The sequence below is a fragment of the Calypte anna genome, chromosome 2 (genome assembly GCF_003957555.1).
Source record: "Calypte anna isolate BGI_N300 chromosome 2, bCalAnn1_v1.p, whole genome shotgun sequence".
In the NCBI taxonomy this organism is placed as follows: Eukaryota; Metazoa; Chordata; class Aves; order Apodiformes; family Trochilidae; genus Calypte; species Calypte anna.
Genome location: NC_044245.1, coordinates 145,824,115 through 145,849,951, shown reverse-complemented (window position 1 = coordinate 145,849,951; position 25,837 = coordinate 145,824,115). Strand labels below are relative to the sequence as shown.

General features: G+C 41.1%; 1 protein-coding gene across 1 annotated transcript in view; it reads left to right on the top strand.

The window, feature by feature from the left end:
* COL22A1 (collagen type XXII alpha 1 chain) overlaps positions 1-25,837 on the top strand; it is a 208,414-nt gene that overhangs the window by 138,544 nt on the left and 44,033 nt on the right. The window contains exons 23-38 of the mRNA XM_030445839.1: positions 2,730-2,783; positions 3,145-3,198; positions 4,170-4,223; positions 5,172-5,225; positions 5,630-5,665; positions 8,323-8,385; positions 9,809-9,862; positions 11,129-11,170; positions 13,137-13,169; positions 17,117-17,170; positions 17,691-17,744; positions 18,854-18,907; positions 20,868-20,921; positions 23,480-23,533; positions 24,210-24,314; positions 24,847-24,891. Coding sequence (XP_030301699.1) covers positions 2,730-2,783; positions 3,145-3,198; positions 4,170-4,223; positions 5,172-5,225; positions 5,630-5,665; positions 8,323-8,385; positions 9,809-9,862; positions 11,129-11,170; positions 13,137-13,169; positions 17,117-17,170; positions 17,691-17,744; positions 18,854-18,907; positions 20,868-20,921; positions 23,480-23,533; positions 24,210-24,314; positions 24,847-24,891 — 864 coding nt within the window. The remainder of the gene's footprint in view (positions 1-2,729; positions 2,784-3,144; positions 3,199-4,169; positions 4,224-5,171; positions 5,226-5,629; positions 5,666-8,322; positions 8,386-9,808; positions 9,863-11,128; positions 11,171-13,136; positions 13,170-17,116; positions 17,171-17,690; positions 17,745-18,853; positions 18,908-20,867; positions 20,922-23,479; positions 23,534-24,209; positions 24,315-24,846; positions 24,892-25,837) is intronic.

Genomic DNA, 25,837 nt, shown 5'->3' with positions numbered 1-25,837 from the left:
GAAAATGGTTTTTAAATGAAAGAGGGTAGATTTATTCTAGATTTAACGAAGAAATTTTTTATGAGGAGGGGGGTGAAGCACTGGACCAGGTTGTCCAGGGTCATGGTAAATGCCCCATGACTGGAAATATTGAAGATCAGGCTGGACAGGGCTTTGAGCAACCTGATCTAATTGCAGGTGCCCATGCTCACTACAGGGGCTTGGACTAGATGACCTTTAAAGGTCCTTTCCAACTCAAACTATTCTATGATTGTATGTTTGCTCTCATGGAGAGCAATGAAAATGAATTACTAATGGCAATTTAGGGAAAGGATCAGGGTGATTCAGTTTCCAGGCTTATGGTTGCATAAGGTTATTGCAGTCCAGAATATAGAAAGTATGGGAAAATAATTAGAAAAGGTCTTGGGTAGCACAAACATAAAGAGTTACTAGGAGAAATAGTTGGAATGTAGGACCTCATGTTTCAGGGATTTTGCTGGTTGCTGACAGATGCTTGAGTGAGACTGATTTAGGCTAAATGGAGCCCTGTCTGTACTGGGTGGGGTAGCTTGGAACATACTAGGAATGGGCTGAGACTGGGTTCTGGTTGGCATTTCTCACTTCTTGATAGAAACTGCCTGTTGTAGGGACATGGAGGAGAAGTGTTTTGTGGTGGGAGGTGGTTTAGTTATTGGCAGAGGGAGAGAAAATTAGGCTATTTGGGAGGAACCAGTGGAATTGGCAAGAAAAGTCAGTGCAAAGGCAGGTTTTGCACTTTCTTTCCTCTACTTACGCATGGTCCACTCTGCTGCAGAATCAGTCTGTTGGTTTTTTTCTAAAGGTACCTTTGCCTCCTCTCTCCATGTTGCACAAACTTTTCATGAACCACCCTTCTTTCAGCCCATACCTTCTGTGGGGCAGCTAAGCAATACCTTTCTTGAAGGGATGGAGTAGGGCCAAGCAGAACTTCCAGACCCCTGGCAGAGGGGTGTCCACAGTGTGGCATTTAGACTGTGTTAATTTGGACTGTCAATTCTTTCCTTTGAATGGCAAGGCCCTTTTTAAGTGTTGGATGGTCTCAACCACAAGTCCCCTGATGAGACTAGAACTCCTTAACTTAACTCCTTAACTTTCTGCAATAGCATCTGAATCACCATCTCCAAAAAGCTGGTGCAGGGCTTCCCAGGAATTATGTCAGGAGCATCGATGCATTCCACAGGACATCTTTCTGGGGATTTATACGTGGTGTTCACATTTGGGACACTACAAGTGCTGTCGTTTGTGGGATGACTCCATGGCTGTTCTGAGATGCAGTGACAGCTTATCACAGGAGCCAAGTTCATCTGCAGGTCCCTTTTTTGGTCACTTTGCCCCATCTATTGGTGAGAAGCAGTTATCTTCTGGCTGTAATTTATCCATGTGTTCTGAAGACTGCTTAACTGCTTCCTTCTCTGTCAAACCATGGCACCAACAACTCCTTGTCCTCAGTTGTACACAGCATTTTCTTCTCTTCAGCTACATTTTTCCTTAAATGTGAGATGCTAATATTAATCCATGACTTCTAATACTTTACTCACAAAAACTCTGCTCTGGGATATAAAATGGTGACACAGGTGTAGCAGGGAAAATGCTGACTGGCCATTTTCTATCTTCTATCAGTTGCTTTGTTTCAATTCTTTATATACTCCAGTTTGGGGGAGGGAGGCAATGTTTGCTGTTTTTATTTTAAGTACAAACACACCAAAACTCTCTCTATGCTGAAAAATTAAAACAAATGAAATAATTGTGTTATAAAGACAGAAAGAGAAAGCCAGGGTACAAATTTCAACAAAGTGATATTTTCATTTCTCATCTCATCCTCATGTTGTTTGCTTAGGTCCTGATCCAAAAAATACACAAACCCATTATTTATTCTGAGCACAGGAGAAATATTGTCTGCAGTGGAAGCTGGAAGTAAGAAACACCTCTGCAACTCAGGGAACCTGTTAAGATCTGTCGAGTATGGAAAAACATTTCCCAGCTAGGAAGCCAAATTTAATAATTTGCTCAATGCACAAAAATAAATCCCTCTGAAAACTGAGTGAAAAGAGAAGACTTTCCCTGAGGGAACAGCTGCTGCAGGGAGATGAGAAATAAAGACTGCAAGGCCATTTCCACCTGAATGTGTGCACTAGAGTGGAGTTGAAGTCTGAGAGGACCTTTTACTACCAACAACGTTGATGTAGAACACTAAAATGGTGGTGCTTTTGTTGTGAAACACTTGATCCACTTCACTGTTGCTTCATACTCCTGTATTCATATTTTTACATCCCTCCTAAAAATGCCCAAACCACAAGCCTGTTCCGCCTATTTCTTACTTCAGAGATATTTTTGCACAGGCAAATTGTTCACTTTGAAACAACTTTTATAAAAATTAAATTAGGTTGTATGTTATAAAGGATCTTATTGGAGAAGTTTTGTGTTGTACTTCACCACTGATAGCCTTGAACTCCATCTCTTGTACTGGAGTGGAGGATGGATCTTCTGTCAGGAGGAATTAGTGGCTTAAGCCAGAGCCCCAGCTCTGCTGGTTAGCATGGTTCCCTGGGAGCTCAGTTTGCTATCTTGATTTTTTTTTTTTTTAAATAAGTTAATGAAATAGATCTCAGTGTTTTTGCTCTTTTGAATAGGACCCCAATGCACGGGAGGAGACCTGAGGCTTTTAGCCACTATCAGAGTTTGATAAACTGGTTTTGCTTCCTTTCTTACAGGGACCTACAGGGCCACCTGGCAATGTTGGACCCCCTGGACCACCTGGAGCACCAGTAAGAAAACAGGCTTGGGTTTTTATTTTTGTTTTATATGAAGGAAAAAAAACAACATGTGGGGAGAAGTTTAGGTCATGGACTAGTTTCAGGAAGAACTAAATCAAGGACTCTGGCAATGTATGTTTTATCTTTTATTTTCTCCCTATAAAGCCACAGCTTCTCCATCCCAAGCATTGGAACCATTTTCAATGCTACCTGGGGATAAGTCAGTGTCTGCAGGACCCCTTACAGCAGAGCCCTGACTGCTGAGGAAGGGAAAATTGCATTTAAATTGAAAGCAGCACCTCTATTAAGGTAGCTGCAAAAAAAAAGAGAAACACTGATTTATTTCTTTTTTTGTTCTGGTTTCATTTTTCAGGGACTGCCAGGAGAAATTGGAGTTTCTGGTAGAACTGGACCACCAGGACCACCTGTAAGTGTTGAGGAACTGCTTCCCTTGTCTCCATGCCTTCAGATACCTTATTTAAGTTCTTGTTTCATTTCCTGCAGTGTGTCTTCACACAAGGTTTAATGTGGGCTCTAACACTGCTGCCTCTAATGCAGACATTAGCTTCTGATACCTTTTTCTAATAATAATTTTACCAGATGCACCTCCACTATCACTGCACACCTAGAACTATGATGTTTTATTTAATTATTCCTTTCAAAAGTAATTTTGCATTTGGTAAGACATTATTCTTCCTGGAGTTTCCTAAATCAGGCCAAAAAAAATCAAATCCCAATTAAAATCTCAGATTTAGCTGAACAGAGCAATTTCTGTTGGCTGTTAATTCAAAAAAAGTGAATTATGAAATGCTTGGTAATAAGAAGTACCACCTACAGCCTGCAGTATTTGGGGAGAGAATGACACTAGGAAAGGGGAAAAAAACTTTTCCTCATAATTTAAAATGCATTAAAGGAAGTAATTTAAATTCTTATCTTACTGAACTGTTCTGTCACTATGTGTTGTATAATTTAATTTCAGGAGTCTGTGTATTGTATAAGAAATTACCAATATTTAAAGGAGGAATAGACTTTCAAAAATCTTTATGGCTACAGATAATAGAGACTTCCAGAGAATGATAAGTAAAAATGTAATTTTAAAGTTATTTATAAATCCACAGTGGATAAAAACTCTATAGTGCTGTTTCTGTGTAACAACACTGACATCCAGTGGTCATTCACCCAAACTGGGATGCTGGAAAAAAGACAGAGAAGGGATGGGAATTGTAAGAACTTTTTCATATTTTGGAAAGAAGGAAGAAGTCAAACAAAACCCATAAAGTGCTTCTTCTAAAAACTTAGGTCGGTGGAAAGGGGGAAGAACTGAGCACGTTTCTGCTGAGCTGGATGTTAATGATTTCTTAGAGAGGCACTCACAGTTTCTAATTCTCTCTTGCTTAGGGATTGCCTGGCAAAGATGGATTGAATGGGCTTCCTGGGCTACCAGGTCAAAAGGCAAGTGACACCAATGCCCACTGGCATGAAGCTGCTTACCTGAGCAGCACATCAGGGTGAAGTAGCAAATATAATGGGATGGGGGACATCTCCAGAGGCAAACTCCACCTTAGCAACCCCACATCACTGAGACACTGATGAAGCTCCAGGGCCAAGTCAGCTGCTGGGGCTGCATGGGACTGAGTCCTGGTGAAGGTGAAGCTGGAAATAGAGCAGGGATGAGAGATCCTCTTCCAATATTCAACTAGGGCATCCTATTTGGCAAACACAGCTGAGCACTGCAAACAGAGAAGTTTCTACTGTCTCTCAGGAAAGCCAAGTGGCAGTCAGGGCATGTGTCCAAGGCACAAAGAAGAAGAAGAAAGAAGTGTGGCAGGCTCCAAAAATCTTACTTTCTTCCCTCCAGTGGGAAAAGGGAGATGGGAGATTTAGAGGAAGGAGGCACTTTGGTTGAATGGCCATCACTGTGTAAATAAGTGTCAAAGAAATGTGCCATATTTTACTTATGAAGGCTAAGGTAGGCTTAAGGGATGATGAGATTATACTGGAATAAGGAGAGCAACACTTAACTACCTCCTGCCTTGAACTGCATTGGCAGCATTCTTGTTCCCTCTGATACTTGAGTACAATGACCTGTACTTGTTCCAGGAACACACTGCAGTTTTATTTGCCTCTCTCAACCCACTGAATGCTTGAGGCCAGCTGAGTCCCCAGCTCCCATGTAACAGTGGCTGACTTGGTGTTATTCCAGAAGAGTGACCAATGCTGGAGATCTGATTGCAAAAGTGCTAGAAGGGAAAAATGTCCCAGGAAACTTTTTCTTATATGGCTCTGTGCACATCCTGAGGCTGATATGGAGGATCTGAGTCAAAATATTCCTTGTGATTACCTGAAAACATGCTGCACTACCAGAGGATTTTCTATATTAACTTCTTGTATTCCCTGTAGGGAGAACGAGGGGAAAAGGGTGAGGAAGGCTTTCCAGGAAAAGCTGGCCCTAAGGTATGGAATTTAATTTCATGGTTTCCTGTAGCCATTGAGTCAGTCAAGGTGTGCTTTTGGAGGGTCTTATATTGAATTCAGGAGAGTAAGATTCCTTTAAAGTTGGAGGCATAAGAGACATGCCAGTCTGGCTCACTGCTTTTCAGAATTCATGTTCCAAATCACCAAGACCTGTTTGATGCTTCTCTCTCAGTTCTACATGGGTAGTAAGATCTGAGCTGGCCCTTGTGTTGGCTCCCTGTGTTCTGACTTCCCAAGCCACCAAGAGGGCAAATTTAATGCCTTATGGGAAGTAGGTAGAACAAAACAGGACAGGCCAGTAAGGGACACACTTTACTCATGAGAAAGTGTTCTTCCAAAAGGATCAGGTTCTTGCAATGTTAAAGTTTGCTTTTGTTTTTCAGGGTGAGCCAGGGAGCCGTGGACAACCTGGTGAGCAGGTGAGCAGGAAAAATATTTCTTAGCAGCAAGGCCCTGTCAGGATGATATGAAGTGACCACAACAACAACAACAAAAAAGATTTGCCTATAACAACATCTGTGCATATCATTTGCATCTGTGGTTGAAGATGAGATGAGATAAGATGAGATGAGATGAGATGAGATGAGATGAGATGAGATGAGATGAGATGAGATGAGATGCATGGTTGGACAGAGTAATACAAAAATTCCAGAATAAAAATATGCTAAGTCAAATATTTCATTGTGTCCTGGAAAATTGTATCTTGGAAAAAAACAAACCAAACAAAAAAACCAAAAAACCACATTGTTTCCAGTGGAAAGGGAAGAAAAGGAAGGCAAAGTGGCTTAAAAGTGGTTGTTTTCCTTCACACCTCATGTTAACCCAGGGTTCGAGTTATAGGATTCAAGAAACTTATTTGTAGCTATGTGATGCCAGGAGTGATTCCATCATTTCTAAGTTGTAAATATTTTCTATGACTGTTAGAAGTTACACAGTAAGTTTAGTCTTTTTGTACTAGGATTTGGGTTTCAGCAGAACTGCTGAACTCAGTGAAGAACCAAGGAAAAGTTCTGTCATTTTCTAAACCACACAGCTCTCTAGAGCCCATTCAGAAGCACTAACCATAGGTATTAACATTGTTGTCCATGTCCCAAATTTTCAGCTGTAGTATGAAAATCTGTAGAAAGAAAAATCTGCATAAGACAGAGTATCTATTATCTATATCTCTCTATATCTATATACAGAGCCTCATTCTTCTCTTACTCCTACCAGTCTCAGTCCTATCACCTACTATAAAGGTAAAATGGGAGAATGGTCATGACCTCAGCTCCTATGCTGTCGTGTGCAATAAAGCAGAACATGCACCAAAAACTGGACCTAAGAGCAGAACAGGAACAAGCACTCTATGGAGTCTCATTTAACAGCTTTCCATAAGCTGTGGCAGTGAGGTTTATTGGGATAAGGCACTTCCTAAGTGTATAACAATTACACCACTCTGTGAATACAGATTATTCTGCTTCTATTCCAAAATTCTTTATAATCTACTTAATTCTTTATAATCTACCTAATCCCCCCAAGTAAGGAGAGACCACTGTGGTGTGGGTCAGCCTTTCATCAAGATCAATCACACCCGGCTCTTGGAGAGGGGGTTCTAAACCTCTCCTCCTTGGTTTCTGTGGTCACTGCCCAGTGCTGTCATTTCAATGTTGCTGTCAGACAAACTCTGAGGCTTCCAGGCAAGCTGGAGCCCAGTGCAAAGAAGGGTCAGATCCTCAACCAAAGCATTGCTTCTCAGTCTGTATTGTCTCCCCACACAGGAATGTTCTGAAGTCTAATAGCATCTTCCATTACACTTGCCTCTCTTTCCACAGTGTAATGTTTTCTATACATTCATAAATGTTTTCTTTTTTCTTCCTTAGTATTAGGCCCTCTGTTTGTCCTCATAATCTCTGAGATCTCATCACCACCCAGGATCCTGAAGTGGCTCTCATAAAGCACCACCCCCTCTGTCCTCCAAAGTCACTTTTTTTTAGAAATCTCCAAATATCACTCTGATGTTCTGCTCACTCAGACACCACAGCATTGCATTCCTCACCTGATTTCTTCTGCGGATTCATTGTATCTATATCATGATAATATTTTGAGTCTTGCCATCTCAAAGGATCCCCTTTACTTGGTTCAGTATTTGTACAGCACTTGGTGTATTTTTGCCCTGTTCATGCCTGAGATCCTTTGTGCTATCGCAGTACAAATGCAGGTAGCAGAATAAAAGAAACCCCGTTGTTATTTTCAGATGACAAACTGGGTCAACCAGAAGCAAACTTTTAGAATACTTCAAATATTTAGTACAAACCACATGACACGGAGATCTGAATCAGATCAGAATCTTCAGATATCACATTATCTGAATATGCAATAGTACATCCAGAAAATTCTACATCTGTTTGCCAGGTAATATCTTTACCTTTCAGATTAATACAGTGCAGGTTTTCTATTTCCATGGTACATCAGATGATTAAATATGAAAAGAAAAGTTAGATTATTTTTTTAAGCTGTTTTTACTTGCTTGCTTAGTAGCAATCACACAGTACCCATGCCCCAAATTCCATGGCATCAGTTAACAGTGTAAAAGCAAAAAAAAAAAAAAAAGAATAAAAGAAAAAAAAAGAAAAAAAGAGAGGTCTTACCTGCTGTTTAAAGTAATAATTTTCAAGAATAAGTAATTATTTGATAATCAAACTAATCCCATTCACTCCCAGCAAGCTATATAAGGCAGGAAAACACTGAGGCACGTTCTGACCTACAGCATAGGCAGCATGTATGTATGATGATGTGAAGAAGCAATCATCTGCAGTTATGAGTTCTGAACAATTCAGAGCCACACAGTCAGACATGTGAAGAGACAGAGAGATAAATCAAGGTCTCATGCTCCCCAGCTTAAGGGCACTGTGGCCACATTAGCCCACGCTGAGGACCAGACTTGATGCATTCCTACCTGACATGAGTAAGAGAAGTGTTTGGCCCCCCCATGCTGCTTTTTTATTCCTAAATATATTTGAGAGTAATGGGATTTCTCCCTGGAAGTCATGGTTGATGCCTCTTCCTGGATTTCACACACTTTTTCTCTTACTTCCAGGGTGAAGCAGGTCTTCCTGGACTTCAGGGCTTACCTGGGCTGAGAGGAGAAAAAGGAGACCAAGTAAGTGGCTCTGAGCTACAGCTTGATTTTTTGTTAGGTTTTTTTTTGCCCATTTGGTACCAGGAGGACTAATCTTGAGTGTACCCAGGTGATGTTTTGTCTTGGTGTGGCTGCTGTGATAAGCAGCTGATTGGTATCCAGCAAAATCACCAAATACCCCTTCCCAGAGGGTACCTTAGTGCCTGGTGTTGTTCCTAATTACAGCAGAGGTGTTAATGAACAGTGCCTACCCTCAATGCAGAAGGTTATGACTGTGCTGTTTGTGAGGCTGTAGAAGAGGTCCAGTGCTCTTTAGGTCTCAGAGTTAAATGCCTGATCTAAGAAAATAAAAAAATTGTATTAACAACAACAAAACATAATTCACAAATCTCCCTTGTCACTCAGCCCTGGGGAAGGCTTCACATGGCTACATCATTTTTTGATGGCTTAACTTCTACCCAAGTCCTGGTGTCTACTTCTTCCTCTGGGCAGCTCCAGATTTCCAGAGGAATCTTCATACTGGGAAATTGCAGGACTGGGAGCCTGACAGTAAATTTTGCCGTGTAAATGAGGCCTGAGCTCCTGATAATTGACTGCATGCTTGCAGGCTATTGAAAAGGACCTAAAATGAACTGAGGTCTTGTCATTCAGTTTTCTGCATTGTATGTATTGCAGAGCAGAGTGTAGAGATTAAAAATATTCTATGTATAAGATACTCTATGTATAAAATCATAGAATTATAGAATCACAGAATGTGTAGAGTTGGAAGGGACCTTAAAGATCATCTTGTTCCAGCCCCCTTGCCATAGGCAGCGACATCTCCACTAGTTCAGGTTGCTCAGAGCCCCATCCAACCTGGCCTTGAACACTTCCAGAGAGGGGGCATCCACAACTTCCCTGGACATCCTGTGCAAGGGTAAAACCTAAATCTCCTCTCTTCAAGTTTCATGGAAGTGTGGGTCAGATAGTGCCTGTTTGAATGCAAGACAAATATATTTTGTGCATGCACTTTGAGTACTCACATAAGCCCTGTTAAGCATCTTCCAGTCAGGTTACCTTGGCAAGATAAAGACTGAATGGATGATTCCCAAATCTTGTATATAAACTAAATATACTAAATATACTAAATAATACTGTATATAAACAGTAGGATAAATGTCCACTTTTGGCTATAATTACTGTTCTGGTTCCTCTGGACCAAATAGAAAACAAGTAAGTTTTTTAAAGCTGCATCAGGCAATAAGATCTTCTACATGCAAGTTATTATAAGACTGGTAATTTCCTTTCCATGAACTCAATTGCTATTCATTGACTTTTGGGAAGTTAGTTGCTTGCACTATATCTTGGAGGACAGGTAAGATCAACTGAAAATGTAAAATATTCTAGTGGGACTGATGGATTTAGATAGAAATGTGTATATCCTGCTTTCCTTCCCTCTTCTTAGGGAGAAAAAGGAAAAGATGGTTTCCCAGGACTGAAAGGTGAAAGAGGAGAAAAGGTAAGTCATGAAATGAGCATGCTCCTCTTTAGGCAAGGCAGGAAAAGAGACAAGGGGAAGAAAGAAGTGGTAGAGGAAAGTATCTGAGGAGGGCTAGAAACATTGGAAGTCTTTTAGTTGGTCTTTCCAGGGAAGCAACAGAAAATGCTGTGTGTGATGTGGAGACAATAAGTTCTTAAGTACTGCAAAAAACAGGAAGCAGCTGATGAAATGAAAGGAAAATTTCTTAATGCAAGGAATATATTCTTTGCTTTAGAATTGTCTGATATAAATGAACCTGGAATTACATTCTAAACAGGTTTTATGTGCTTGCCTGTGATGTGCTAGAACAATAATTTAAGGATTAGTTGGGGTTTCTGCCATCACAGCACTAATTCAGTGAAAATGAGAGATCTAGACAAAGATGATGCCCACTAAAATTTATATTTGGTCCCTATGAACATGGAGGTGAAGATGAAGCAGTGACCTTGCAGATGCCTGTGCATATGGTGCAAAGTTTGCTGCCATTATGGTGGCAATAGCCATGAGGCAGTGGGTACCACTTAGTTTTCCTTCATATTACACATCATCACTCAGTTTACCAGTGACTTTAACTATCTGTGGAGTTGGTAATTCTTTTATGGGTGGTCAAATGACATCTCCAATGAAACACCTGGATTTCCTGTGTCTGGGACGTTAACAGATTTTATTCATAGTTCTTGGGTTAGAAGTGTCAGGGGGGCTGACCTTGTTTGTGGACCCCAGCCCACAGGAAAGTCAATGGCAACTAAGACACCTGGACTGTAACTCTCATGAAATACTCCAGCAACAGTATAGTTTTCACTCAAAAATTAAAGGGAGAACTGGATTTAGAATTTTACCTTGTTATGAAAAAGAGGATGGTTTTTACATCCACACAAATTCAGCTGAAACATGTTTTTCAATCAAGAATTTTTATCAGCTTTAGCATAAGATGCAAATTAAAGTCAATATCACTCTTATCTTGGATGAGATAACATTAGAAATCTGTGAGGTCAGGTCACTGATAAAGTCATAAAGTGATAAAGACAACCAAGTGAGCATCCTGATTGCAGCAAAGCAAGAAGAGCAGAAATTCTGGGGTAAATTCTACCCAGCAGAGAAATGCTATGAGATTTTCTGTCACTGAGCTGATAGGCTGTCATTGGGAACATCTCACCTGGTAATGTTCCATCTTCTAACTGATAATGTTAAGTTTCATTTGGGTGTCTTTTTATACTCTTACTTGTATTTCTCTCCCCTCTCTAGGGTGAGATGGGTTCCCCTGGACCACCAGGCTTACCTGGAACAGTAAGTGAGATTCTGTTCTGGGTTATAATATTCAAAACACCATCAGACTTCCTGAACACAAATTCCTCAGAAGAAAACTTTTCAAGATCTTTACTTCTCTGCAGAAACTTCAGGACCCCTTTACTCTGAGATTATTTCCTTTTGCTTCAGAGAATCAATTTCAAGTTGTATTTAGTCTTTTTATTTTTGGAGGAGGTTTTGCCCTCGTCTGCCTCTTTGCAAATAGTATTTTTGTATGGCCTTGCCTTGTGGCCGCACCTAAATTGAATTTGTGACTTGTTTAACATCTATCTGGGGTCTGTTTGGAGGTCATGGTTGAAAAAGGAGGATAAATTCTTAGATTTTCCTGGGTAAACTGGATTTTTCCCACTGGGATCTTAGGGTAAGACAGTCATACTCTCAACAGTGATACCAGTGATACCAGTGAACAACAACTTTCCTTCTTAGGTCACTTCTTCCAGTAATAGCAGAGGATTCCCCTTCGCATTGACATGAGTGGAGAATTCAGCATCAGTGGTGCTGTGGCCTCCCAGAGCCTCCATCCCTGACAGTGCCATGCTGTGCTGTGACCCCAGAAAGACCTTCCAGTTCAGTACTGGATCCAGCATACAAACCACTCATACCTGATTGCACATAGCATTTCCGTCAATAACAAAAAACAAGCCAAAGAAAAAAAAAACCTAATAAAAAAAAAAAATGTAAAAAAAGCAACCAAAAATACACCCCCCAAGAAAACCCCCAAAAAACACACACAACACAAACAGAACAAAAAAACAACAGCAACAACAAAACAAACAAACAAACAAAAAAAAACAACCTAAACAAACAAGAGACAAAAAACCCCATTGTTTTTCAAACGAGTCTGCAAAATTACTTTTGAGAGCTTGAGCATAATGGCAAGGAAGTTCTCTGACAATTAAACAGCATCCAGAGAATGTAAGAGAGAAACCTCAGTTTCCTCTAGCAAAATCTGAGTGAGCATTAGGAACAAGCCTGTCATTGCAGCAGGAAGGCTGATGCCAGCCACAGATCCTCAAAAAAATGGCAGATATCCACTTGTCAGCTTTGCTTATCACAGCTGGTTACAGCTGCCACATCCACAGATGATGGAGAGAACCTGAAAATCAAGTGCCTACAGAGTTTCTTGCAGCTATGGAGGAGGTGCTGTAATTTATTCCCTACTGTCAGTTGGGCTTTTTTAGTCTGTGCCAAACTGTGCTTCACGGATTTGTGTAGAAACACTCCGTGTGTATCACACAAGAATGTTCCAGTCACAACATCAAGGATAAATCTGACTTAGTAAAGGTAGAGAAAGCAGCTTACAAACACAGCACAACATGCTCAAATATAGAGAAGCTGTGCCCAACTGCTCAAGCTTCCCGTGTTTGCAGGGAGAAATAATTTCTATTTCAGCTGTGAAAGTCAGTGACAATTTTAAAGTTTCTTCCTTTCATCAAGGACTATTTGTTTCATAACTTAAACCATTTGATAAAGATACTTCCTCTCTACAAAACTTGATCCTTTTTTTTTTTGCTGCTAGTCCTTCAAGGTGACTTTTTAATCCCCAAGACAACTATGTTGAGTTCTAAATGGTTTGTATGTGGTGCAGAAAACACACCCAAGCTCATCCATGGAGTCAGGAAATTAAATAATAGTGAGGGTGGCTCCAAGTGGAAAAGTAAGCTGGAGATTGCTAAAAGCTCAAGGTTTAATGGTTTAGTTTTCCAAAGCTGTGGGACCTGCAGGGCTTTTTTTATTTCATGTTCATATTTCAAATACTCTGGGATATGTCAGATATTTGTGGGCTTTTTTCCAAGCAGCCAGATGTTACAGTAAGTTGCTCACTTATAAACCTGCGGGTGGATGTATGGAATGTGTAATATGTAATGACAAGGAGAATACCTAAATTATTGAATTTCAAGAAAAATTGGCAGTGCTTCTTTTAACAATCCTGTCTCTCTTCCAGACAGCCTTCTTCACCCCACACCCTAGGATTCCTGTAAGTAACATCTCTAACCCACATGGCCCCTGGCTTATTTCCACTTGTATCTGACAGACACACAGCACCTTGATATTTTCCATGTTATTTCAATGCTTTCAGTAAAGAACTCAGCTTGAGTCTGCTTCTGGTCAACTTCATCATCATCACTAACCATGCGGTCCTGGTAACAGCAGCATTGTAGCCAACTGTGACCAGGACATAATTGTGTCCCAGCTGTCCCAGCCTCCTAAATAAACTTTAAAATGAAGTTTTATTTCCCACTTGCGGTGCACAGTGGGAAATGTTTGGCATTAGGTAGGATCACACCACTGGTGTGTGAATAAGCTTGTTAAGGATCAGGAGGCTTTCTGGCATGTATATGCACAGGTAGGTTGTGAGAGTGCCATCAAACAGGAAACTGCATATGCCATGTTCTTTAGAGGCCAAAGAAGGAAACAGGAATGTGAGGTAGTAGTGGGAATAGAGACAAGATTTCTTTGGCTCACTTTTCACCTTGCCTAATGGTTTGCTAACATATACACTAAGGAAACAGGCAAACTATGACTTCTTATGTGGTCTGTGCAGTGCTGCAATCCCAGAAGGAGTTCTCTCTTGCTTTGGCAGCATTACTTTTGTAAATGAGTTGCAAGACAGTAAAGAGTAAAAATCTTGAAGTGTGTCAGTAGTTTAGATCATGGGAATTTCCCCATCCTCAAGGTGAATGCAATGCTATGTTCTGTAGCAGGGGTCAGCACAGAATATTGCAAGCTTTGAGAGAAGGGGCAGAAAGGAGTTACCTTTGGTTTACAGCTTTACAAATTCAAGTGTCAGAAGGTAGTAGTAAGCCCAAGGAGAGTGTAGGTCACGTTAGAGAGGCTGTAGGACCAGTAGGGTGATGCAAAGGAGAGAGAATAAGGGAGAGAGACTTAGAGGTTGGAAACTAAACTACACAGCTTTAATGAAACAGTAATGATAAACAGGAAAAAATTTACTAAATATATACAAATATACAGGAAAAATGATCCCACATTCCTCCCCCCTTCCCCCCAATAACTTTCACATCACCACCGAGGCTGCAGGGCAGCCCTGGGAAAGTCCAGGCTGGACTCCTGGGGTCAGCAGCAGTGGGGAGCTGGAGGCAGGAACACACAGATTCAGGCTGGCATGGATCAGGAGCACAGGCAGAGGAATGGATGGAATCCTCCCAGGATGCTGAAGCAAAACAGGGAACGGGTGAAGAAAGGGAAGCAGGAAAGGCAGGAAGCACGAGGCTTGCTTGACCCTGGTGATCTGGTGATCCCCCCAGTTTATACTGAGTATGAGGTGTATGGGATGGAATACTCTGTTCGATCAATTCTGGCATCTATCTTGTCTGTTCCTCCCCAAAAGAGGGCTGCACCTCTTTACTCCTTTTCTCCTTCCAGAGGGTAAAATGTTCCTCAGAGCTGAGCAGTGGCCTTGGTTCTGCACACCATTCTCCAGCTGTAACTATAGACATCGATGTGTGATCAGTCCCAGAAGCAGACATTGACTGAGAAACTTGCTGTTAATGTCAGCAAGTGCAGCTCCTTACAAGAGACTTAGCTGAAAGCAAAGTACAAGACAGAAAAATTACCTTTATCCTGGCCCAAACCAGGACAGCTCCCATTCACCAACCGCAGCATCTCTGTTGTGTGTTTTGGGACACCCTGCAGAAACTCACTGATGCAGCATGGCATAGGGGGGGAGTGGGGGTGTGGTCAGTTTTTTTCCAGGGGGGAACTTTTTCATGTGTATTTAGGCCACTAAGTTAAATATTTCTTGGAGATGAGGAGTGTGAGAACCACAGTGGTGGTCAGGGTGGGAAGAGGCAAAAGCAGCAAAGCAGGGGGTGGCTTCTCCCTTGGCCTCCACTGTGGGGGCACAGCTGAGCCCCCACTGCCTTTGCTCTCCCTGAAGTGACACAAAAATAAGTAAAGCCTTAATTGGGACTACAGGAAGATGTTTCTGAGGGCAGGTCAGGGAGGCTGTAAGCACTGAGCAGGCTCAGGTTGGTAGCAGCTGTTAGCTGTCACCATGTCATTTCTGTTCACTGGAAGAAGTGGAGGTGGCAGTGGATTAAGCCCAGCTGCCGGGGGGGAGAGGTCTCTGCAGGGTGCAGGACTAGCAGATAGTGTTAGTGGTCTTGACAGGCAGTCATGAATTCAGCAAATTTGAAATGATTCACAAGCAGATTTGCTGGCAGGTTTCATCTAGAAATGCTGCATCTACCCATGCTTAGAATCATAGAATCATGCAAGAGTTATAGTTGGAAAACACCTTTAAGATCATCAAGTTCAACCATTAGTGTAGCACTGCCAACTCCACCACAAAAACACATTGTAAGTACCATGTTTATATCTGAGCAAGGACACTGGATCAGAATTTTGCCAATTTTGCATTACCATGCAAATTAAGCTCCGTAGAAGAAGTGGGGGAAAGGAAAATATTTAAAAAAAGCTTTTTTCTTTTACCTGTTGAGTTACTTCTTCCCTTTGCAGGCTTTTTTTTTATTACTGGTAATATGTGCCCCTATTCCCACACCGTAACACCATCCCTGCCTACAGATTTTTCGCTGTATGTCTGTGCTTTGTTGTTCTCAAAAAGGTTGCAGCTCTCAAAAGGGTTTGGGTCATTGCCCAAACCAACTTCCAGTCACAACCATCCAGGTTTGTTGCAGAATTTGTTGTTTGCTCGACCTTCAGGTGGTCCCGTTATCTTCCTGAAGGCCAGCAGATGGCACAAGGGACTGCCTGATTAAAAGTTGCTCTAACGAGGTGCTACTTGTGGAGTAAAATTCCTCCTATTATTTATCACAGGTGATAATACTTATCCATAATGCATAATAAATACAGATATGAGTACTATTTACGCAGTTACATTTATTTGCTCTGTTAGATAATCATGTGCAAATGGACTTTGAATTCCCAGGTGTTGCAGGAGTAAATAGCTGTTGTGAATAAAATTCAAGCTGATTTGTCTTGGGCTCTGCATTTTGACTGATCACTATTCCTTGCATTTATATGTAGCTTAAATCACTGATGTTCTTCCTATTCCTTGATTGCATAATTGAAAACCCTTGCATGATAAATAATGAATAATAAATGATTGCTGTTGACTGAATACATATGTTCATATAAATACACAAATGTGAGTATTCATGTAGTCCCTGTTCCACTATTTGAGCTAGTTCCACAAATGTGTGCTGTTCCTTTTCAACTTGTAAAATGGATAAATATGGACTTATTGATTATTATTCTCGAACTCAGAACAAAAGTGATGAACTTCTGTCTGAAAGCATCTTCAATTTCCTGTAAGGAGAAAGGACAGGAATAAATTAATACTATTAGTCAGTGATGGTGGTGCATGAAATAATGTACTGACACTGCAGGAGGGAGGGGAAGCTGCATGAATGTTTGGAGATGTTAACAGGACTAGAGATCAGGAAAAGCTGTGTACATCCCTGGAACTGGTAAAGATGAGACCCTGAACAGTCCTCTTTTATAGATGGAATATGGAACTCCATCTATGAGGGGAAATTTCCCCAGCTGTAGGTTGATTTTAGGTCTGTGGTCCTACAGAGAGGCAGAGCAGTGGTGTTGGTGCTTTTGCTCTGGGTCGCACCATCTGACCTTTTAATGCACTGAAGCTGCTTGAATTTTGGAATAGTAAATCCTTTGACTACTGCTCTCTCTGAGGGAAAACTTCTCTCTCTTTAAACTGAATATCTTTGCTGTTGGTATCATAACAGTCTCAGAAGTCCAGACAAAGGTCTCCAAATCTTAGTATGCAATATAGGTAGTTTTGATTCACTGTCCTCAAGGTCCTTGAGGAAGATGTTTCATGTCTGAAATAGGTAACTGATTGAAAGAGCTCTCTTCCCAAGCAAGACTGGTGTGACTTCAGCTATGAAAACAGCTCTTAATTCTCTTATTGCTTTGTATCAGGGTGAACCTGGACCAAAAGGGGAGAAAGGAGATCGAGGAACAAGCGGAGAACCTGTAAGCACATTCAAGCATTTCTTCTGGTGGTTTTGACATTTAGGAAGGAGAGGACATGAGAGTTGCCTGTTTTGGAGGGAGAGGGGAGAACATGAATTGTTGGGATGCTCCTCGAATCAGAAATGGATATAGTGGTGCTCGGATTTGTAATGACTGTACAGGGATCTAAATAATAACATGAAACTCAGAACCTAATTTATAACTCCGGGCCTTAGTAACTGAGAAGGGGACTATGGGGCTGGCTACACACAGAGTTTTGCTGACAGCAAGGTTGTGCAGGATTTACTGTTATTGAAGTTACGTGGCTCAGGTGGATCATGCATTTGATTACTCAATTTGTTTCCTGCCTTGCTCGTGTTCTGGATGGATCCCTCAAAAAAGACAGCCTTGTGCAGTCACAGCATCTGTGAAAAACACCCTTTTTTTTCTCACTGGGAGGAAGGAGAAACATCTCCTTTTCCTCAGAAAAATAAATTAGACGTTTTCTGACACTCCTTTGAACCACCCTCTGTTTTTACAGGGACTACCTGGAATCCCAGGAGTAAAGGGTGCTCCAGGACCTGCAGGACTACCGGTAAGAGGGCCCAGACTTTAAGAATATCTTTGACATGCCCAGAGGGGGGTACTTTCAAGGTCTGTAGCCCTGTAAGTAATTATTCCCCTATACACCAGCAGCCCTTTTCTCCCTCCTCATTGTTGTAAGTTCAGGGACTTCTGCAGAGATATTTACTTATGCTGGGCATCAAGACAACCTTGGGAGAACCAAAGCAGAAACATGGAACCTCTATGGTATGTTCAGTATTGTCTGAGAGACTCCTTCCAGAGAGCATCTTGTATTGATACCATTGCACCACAGGTCTTTCAGATAACTTACTGCAGTACATTGGCAAAACTGTTCAGAGCATTCAGATTCAAACCCCACTTGACCCTGAAGGCACTATGGCTCATGTGAAATCGTTTTGTAATCTCAATTATCTTCTGAAAATTTCTATGTCCAGTCATCACTGAGGTTTGGTATTCACATCAGATTGGATGGATGTTCACTCTGCCGTCATCTGTGCTGTGCCCAAAGCCATAGAGTCAGCTATTGCTTGTCCATCAACAGCTTGACCAGCTTAGCAGCAGTCTCTGAATTATGAAAAAAAAGAGTAATAACAAGGAACTTTTAAATAACCTTTGCTAAATGGGGGACTGTTCAGTGAGTAGACTGTTCTGCCAAAATCCTTCAGAAAGGGCTACATGATATGTAGGACAGGGACAAATCCCCTGCATTGTGACCTAGTCAGGCCATTTTTAAATTGCTGTTGTTTGTATCTGACAACTGCAGGCAAAACTTCCTTTGTGCAGGGAGATCATCAGAGTTGAGCTGGAAATGAAGTAACTGGTGGGCCTGAGGATGTTTCACCCACAGGGGTGTCTGCAAGTTTCAGCATCCTGTGCTGAGAAACAGCCTCTGAGCCACTCAGTCATTAGTAATTCTTCTTATGTCTCAGGGTTTTATTTTTATATTTCATTTTCTCACTGCACAGAGCACTGGGAGCCATTTCCTCGAGATGTTAAACTTCTCTGTGAATTGATTAATGAAAACCATTACCTAGTTCAGGTTCAGTCATCTTGAGGTCTTTTTGTCTGGCAGACAGTCATCCCATCTCTAATCAGCTGCTCTCTCTTCTTTTCAAATAGGGCACAAAGGGCCAGAAAGGAGCCCGAGGTGAATCTGGAGCCCCTGGAGAAGCTGTGAGTAACTGCTTCCCTTTCAGCATTTTTTCCTGGTAGTAACACACCTGTAGGGATGCTGAAATCAACTCCTTGCAGATACCCATTGCCTGGCTTGCTTGTTCCCAGGGCACATCCTAAGCTGCAGCTGGAAGAGTCCCTGCTTGTGAGCAAACTGGCACAGCTGCACCGAGCAGATCAATGTCCCAGTCATCCCAGTTCTCAATTGTGCATCTTTTGTTGGCCCAACCTCTCCATCTCTAACAAAGTGCCCTCTTTGCTGGGTGAGGCTCTGGCAGAGCTTTGTTACTGCACTGTGCTATCAACCAAGCCCAGGCAGCAGCTGGTGCAGGGAGCTCACTTCTCATCAGCAGCTTGAATAAGTTTTTGTTCACAGTTGCTTTTAGGCTTCTTAGTCAATTCTGCTTTAATACTCCAGAGGAAACATCTCTGGCCGCTTTTTGAGGCGGATGTTGTAGGGAATGCTGCTATTGCCTGACTATGAGCTAAAGAACAGCAAAGTGTTCAAGAATCATTTTGTTATTTTGAGAGTGTGCAAGCACTTTGCAGCTGAGTAAGAGGCCGGAAACTTTCTGTGCAAGCAGAAAGGGAAAACTAAAGAACTGTGTGAAATAAAAGTTGAGAAAATAGGATATTTGTGTCTGGGAGAAGGAGGGAATAGGAAATACAAATCAAGCATCCTAGAGTACTGAAATTTCTTCTTCCACTTTTGTGTTCATGATTGTAAGTCTTGGGCTTGTTCTTAGATATTGTCTCCAGCAGTGCTGACACTAAACTCTGAATTGCTCTCACTCTTGTTTGAAGGACTCTAATATTTCTGGCCAGAATAATAATAAATAAATAAAAAGACAAATCCCACCCATCCCCCTTCCACTAACCTCATCTATTTTTTTTTCCATTGTATGACCTGGTGGCTTGGAGGATGTCAATAATATGGGAGTACAGGTCCATATGCAGGCATCTTTTTTTTTCCCCCCAAACTTTTATCAACTACCATTGGCTCACAGACCTGTGACTGTAAATAACACAGAAATGAGGAAACATTTAGGGTTTTTTTAGAAAGCCAAATGCAGCAGATAGACATTCACTTTGTGAAGAGCTGTGCTGTGGAAGATTTTCATCATCTGTCCTTCTGTAATATATAGCTGCCTAGCCCCTCCAGCAGAAGAGATTCCTCTGTACTCTGCTCCAGGACAGATATATTATTTCAGTCTGCTGGTGCAGATGTTTTTAGACAGTCTGTCTGGTTCAGCCCTCCATGGATATTAGGCATGCTGATATAAATCCTTTTCCTTGCAAAGCTGTGGTGAGAGGTGAACCTAGTTTGGGTGTCAAGAGACTACAGGGGTAGCGACTTCAACTTGATATGGTCAAGTGTAAAAGAAAATGTCTAAATATAGCCTGGGAACCCCAAACAGTCATCTCTATGGCAGCCTAAATCCCCAAATATATGTCCTCTCATGTCCCACATGAGATTCTAGGAACACACATGGGCTTTCCCACCTGAGAACCTTCCACTAGCAGACTGAAAGGCCTGCATTTCAGAGATGTAGCACTCTGTAGAGTTTGTGTTGTTCATCTATTTAGAGCAAATGAGTGTTTTCAGTAGAATTGTCAGCAAAGCATATTTTGTATATCTAGTTGTTTTATGGTAAATCAATGTACTTTGCTCTGTTCTTTTGATGTTTCAGGCCCACACTTTTCTTCCTTTACCTCAGCTAGATTTAGAATTAATTTTGATGAAATGTGATTTTAAGCTCCCAAAGAGAATCTTTGCCCATTTTTTGTTGTTTCATGATTCTTTACACTGCAAAGTGCTTCACAAAAGTGCTGGTTTTTGCTTTAAGCTTTTACAAAACTTTCTCTGACAGGAACTCCAATTTTACTTGGAACATCTTGTTCTGGTAGTGGTACAAGTTGTGAATTACATATGTACACACACTTCATTTTCTTAAAACAGGGTGTTACTGGACCAGCAGGGCCTCCAGGTCCAAGAGGCTTGCCAGGAAATGTGGTATGTATGCACCAATATATTTACTTTCCCATCTGTGCCCTGATTTCTTTATTTAAGTCTTCAGTTTTTCTTTGCACCAGGTTTATGATCAGGCTCAAAAGTCTGTGTTTCATGACACTGTTTTTATAGTTGTACTGAAAGCCTTGGAGGCACCTGGGAATGGCATATCCATGAAACATATTCTTATGTTCATTTGCAGCAAGAGGGAGACACAGAGCTGCTTCATTCCTCATCAGATTTTCAAAAGCAATTTTTGCTGCCAGTTTTTCCAGAGAAAACCAGCAATGTTTGTTGTTGTCTTTTGGTTTTACCTTGCCTCATTTTCATTTCTCCTTTCCTTTGAAAACCTGACTTCTTCTTAGAATCATAGAATTGGCTGGGTTGGAAGGGACCTCAGAGATCATCAAGTCCAACCCTTGATCCACTGCCACTGTGGTTCCCAGCCCATGGCACTGAGTGCCATGTCCAGTCCCTTTGTAAATATCTCCAGGGATGGAGAATCCACTACTTCCCTGGGCAGCCCATTCCAATGTCTGATCACCCACTCTGTAAAGAAATTCTTTCTAATATCCAACCTAAACCTTCCCTGGCACAACTTGAGACCGTGCCCTCTTGTCTTGCTGAGAGTTGCCTGGGAAAAGAGACAAACCCCCCCGTGGCTCCAACCTCCTTTCAGGGAGTTGTGAGAGCGATGCGGTCTCCTCTGAGCCTCCTCTTCTCCAGGCTGAACAGCCCCAGCTCCCTCAGCCTCTCCTCATAGGGTCTGTGCTCGAGCCCCTTCATATAAACTTACATGGCAAACTCCCATTTTTATGATGAAAGCATGGATCAGCTATAGTGTGGCCAACAGGATTAGGACAGTGATCCCTGTGCTTGGCCACACTCCAAATTCTGTCTTCAGCTCTGGGTCCCTCACTACAGGAAGGACATTAAGGGCCTGGACAACATCCTGAGAAGGGCAACAAGCTGGTGAGGGTCTAGAGAACTTAAGAGGAGTGCCTGAGGGAACTGGGGTTTTTTAGTCTGGAGAAAAGGAGGCTGAGGGAGACCTTACTGGTGTCTACAAATATCTGAAAGAAGGTTATAGTGAGGTGGGGGATCATTCTCTTCTTCCTAGTAAGAAGCAATAGAACAATTGCAAATGGTTCAAGCTGATCAAGAGAAGGTTTAGATTGGATGTTAGGAAAAATTTATTCACTGAAAGGGTTGTCAACCCCTGGAACCAGCTGTCCAGGGAAGTGATGGAGTCACCATCTCTGTAGGCATTTAAAAGGTGTTATATATAGTGTTCAGACAAATGTAGTGGTGGACTTGGCAGCATGCTTAGGTTACCAGTTGGACTTAATGATTTTAGGTGTCTTTTTCAAGCAAAATAATTAAACTGTGTTCTATTCTGTTCTGTTCTCTGCTGTTCTAAACCATTTGACCCTGCAGTCAGAGCTTTGAAATCTGCTGTCCTCCTTACCTTGGTAGATGTTCATCAGCATTATGTAGTTGTGTGTGATAGAGCTTTTCATGTTTGCAAATAAATCTTTGTACTAACTCTAATCCATACTCCACCAGTTTAATTTTCTTTCTAGTGCATGGATTCTGTCTAGGTTTAAACCTGAGTAAGTGGAAAGCAATAGTTAGACCCCATGTTATAATATATTCAGACAGAGTGGTTTAGCACAGGTGGCTCTTGAAAACAGAGTTTATTACCTAAGCAATCCAAGAAAGTCTAAATTGCCTTTCAACTAGTTGGTAGGATAGATTTGATTTAATTGTATTAAGGTAGCAATTTAATTTCTAAGTGAAAGAAGATATCAAAAAAGTCCTTTTGCAATTTAATATTCCTTTCATCAAACTTCTATACCAGTAATACCAATATATTACCCATAAAAGTTAATAGAGTTGGAAATAATTTTTACTTGTGCAAAAAGGAAAATAATTATAATTATCATATCCATCTTCAAGGAGGTCAATCCAATCTTACTGGTGCCAAGATAGCATTTCACATCTTAAAATGTACTACCATTCCATAATGTGTATTGGTGAGTTAGGAAGACAGAGCATTCAATTTGAACCTCTAAATAATCTCTGTTTTGACAAGGAATCCATTGAGTTCTGCCAAAAAGAGAAACAGATTGAAAACTGAGATAGATAGTAAAGTGAACATAGCTCTGTTTCTAATTGTATAGCTTTGGAGAGCAATAGGATTGAAAAATAATATTGGCCTCTCCGATACATAGGTTTGGGTTTGTTGGTAATGGATTAGGAACTGCTGATGATTTTACAGCAGGTAGAAGGAGAATGCACAGCTCTGGGATTAGCTCTATTTCTCCTTTTGCTGTTCAGCTCTTTTTTATACTGAAAAAAAAAGTAACTAAGCTTTGAGTACTTGGTACACAGCTCTTCCATGGTGCTCTCTGGATTGCACTTTGTCTGTAGCAGGAAATGTTAAACTAATACTAATCCTTGAGATAGATAGTACTGAACCCACAGGTCTTTCCATTTGCTTTAGGATCAAATACTGCCTAAAAAGAAAGTTTTAAGCTGTAGCATTCTTTTCTCTCCAGGGTGTGCCTGGAAACCCAGGACTACCAGGAAGGGAAGGAGAAAAGGGGGAAAAGGTGAGTTTGTTCTTTCATGGATTCGTTTCTTTTCTTCTTGGGCATTTTAAATAACCTGGAACAGAAGCAGTCTGAAGTGGGTAATTATTTTATAAGTTTGTAGATGGTTAAAAGATGTGAGCTTATTAGATCATCTTGTCTTACCTCCTCTGTTACACGATATGAAATTTTCACCCTGCTACGTATAAACCCTGTTTATAATTTACTTTATAAAACCACTGAGATACAGAGATAAAGCTGGATACAGTGAAGTGACTGCTACACATTTATGTAGTTATGATCTTCTACTGTCCTGCTGCCTGATGAGAGCAGGATTTGATGTTTTAAGTATCTCCTGAATCTGCCTTTCATGGTTAGGAAAGTGAGATTTCTGCTTTCTTAACGAGCTATTGTAACTGGACCATTAATTGCCCAGCATGCTGGAGTCCTGATCTTTGCTGAAATAGCCCCTGCAGTAAGATCATCTTCCAAATTGCTGAGATCTACCCCAGCATCATGTTTGAGAACTGTTTGATACAGCCCAAAACATTTTGAAGCCTTGTTATCCTTAAGGAAAATTACAAATTTCTGGAGGTTACAAAAGGAAAAAGGTTCCTTTTAAGGAGGGAAGAGGAGAAACTAAGGTGAGAAGGTCTTCAGGATGTTGCTAACAGTTTTGCTGATTTGTCTTTTACAGGGTGATCCTGGAGAAGAAGGAAAAGTTGGTTTGCCTGGGCCACGTGGTGAACCTGGGCCTGCTGGAGCACCAGGTTTGCCTGGTAGGGGTAAAGATGGAGAACAGGTAAGTACTGCCAGAAAACTCTGCATTTGAGCATTTCAACGTGGAACAGGGGAGCATGACTTCTGCAGAGGAGTGGATTCTTGGTAGAATTAGGCTGCATTGTCATAAGTGCTTGCAAGTTGCTTACTGAAGACACAAAAGGCCTGATTGTACAAGATGCTGCAGATCACACTGCTGCATCCAAAAAGGCACAGAGAACTGAAGCTTTATTTATGAACATTAATCCTTCAGTCTGCTATGGTGGCCCTTGAGATTTGAGATCTCCACGAGGAGCAACCTTTGTACTTGTGACCAGTACAAAAATGCTGAACTTGACAAAAGTTCCCTAAAAGTATTTAATTCTAGCTGAATTTACAGAGTATTTAATTTGCTTGCATGCTATCAGTAAAATATCACCTTTAAAAAGGTCCCTTCAACCCAGACCTCTAAGGAAGGTGGGGATGAGGATGGTTGCTGCCTTTACTGTCTCAAAGTCCAGGCTTCTCTTTGGCTGCATAGTGACTATATTCTGGTTTTGTCTTTGTCACTTTAGGGGCCAAGAGGCCCACCAGGTTTGCCAGGACCCTTTGGACTTAAGGTGAGCATGGGTTTTATTGCTCCTCTCCATCACTGGAACTGGAGAAAAGTTGTGATGAAAACACGACCTGTTTTTCCTTCACTGGGAAATGTGAAGTTTTCACTCAAAAATGCACTTTGAGCTGTTTAGAAGGTCCCTTTTTTATTCCAATATATTTGCAGATGTAAATATTATAATATTAATTGGCTGTGTTCACTTCCCACATGTAAAATATCTTCCAGCATTATGTGAATTCAACTAAAAGAGTAAGGACTAAATGCACTCTTTTTCAGGGCAATTATGACTAGGGATCACAGATAATCCAGACAGCAAGAGAGACCTTGCATAGCTAGAGGATGACCAAGTCCTACACTACCTGGCAGCCCCTCAAAGGGCAGACCTCTTTAGCACTCATTTCCTTCACCTCTTTCAAGGAGGATAGAAATTATTTTCCTGTGGGACCAGATAATCCTGGTTTACCCTCCTATTTCATAGCTAAGGCTAAGACAAGGTAGGTGGTTAAGGATACTAATTTCACCTGAAAATAATGCTTATTCCCTTATAAGTATTCAAAAAATAGAGAAAAGGATAAACAGCAAAAATATCTGCTTCTGGGAGCATCTGGATTGTGCTTGAATCTCCAATCACAGATGTCAGAAAATCTTTTTGAAATGACCATGTCCTGATCTGGATTGGAAGAAGGTGAGGATGTTGAAATAGATTTTTAAACTACATAATTAGGAATATAGCAGTATGAGACCAAGCCCATCTAAGTTCAATTATTTTTAAATAACCAAATTGTTATGAAGTATTTTATTTTGGTTTTATTACATGCTGTATAAATGCATTGTACTCTGTTGCATGTATCTTAGACAATTCAGAACACACAAGAATAGATGGAGAATTAATATAAAAGCAAGGAAAAAACCCCTAAAAGAATCTCATGAAATATTCTATTTAATATCAA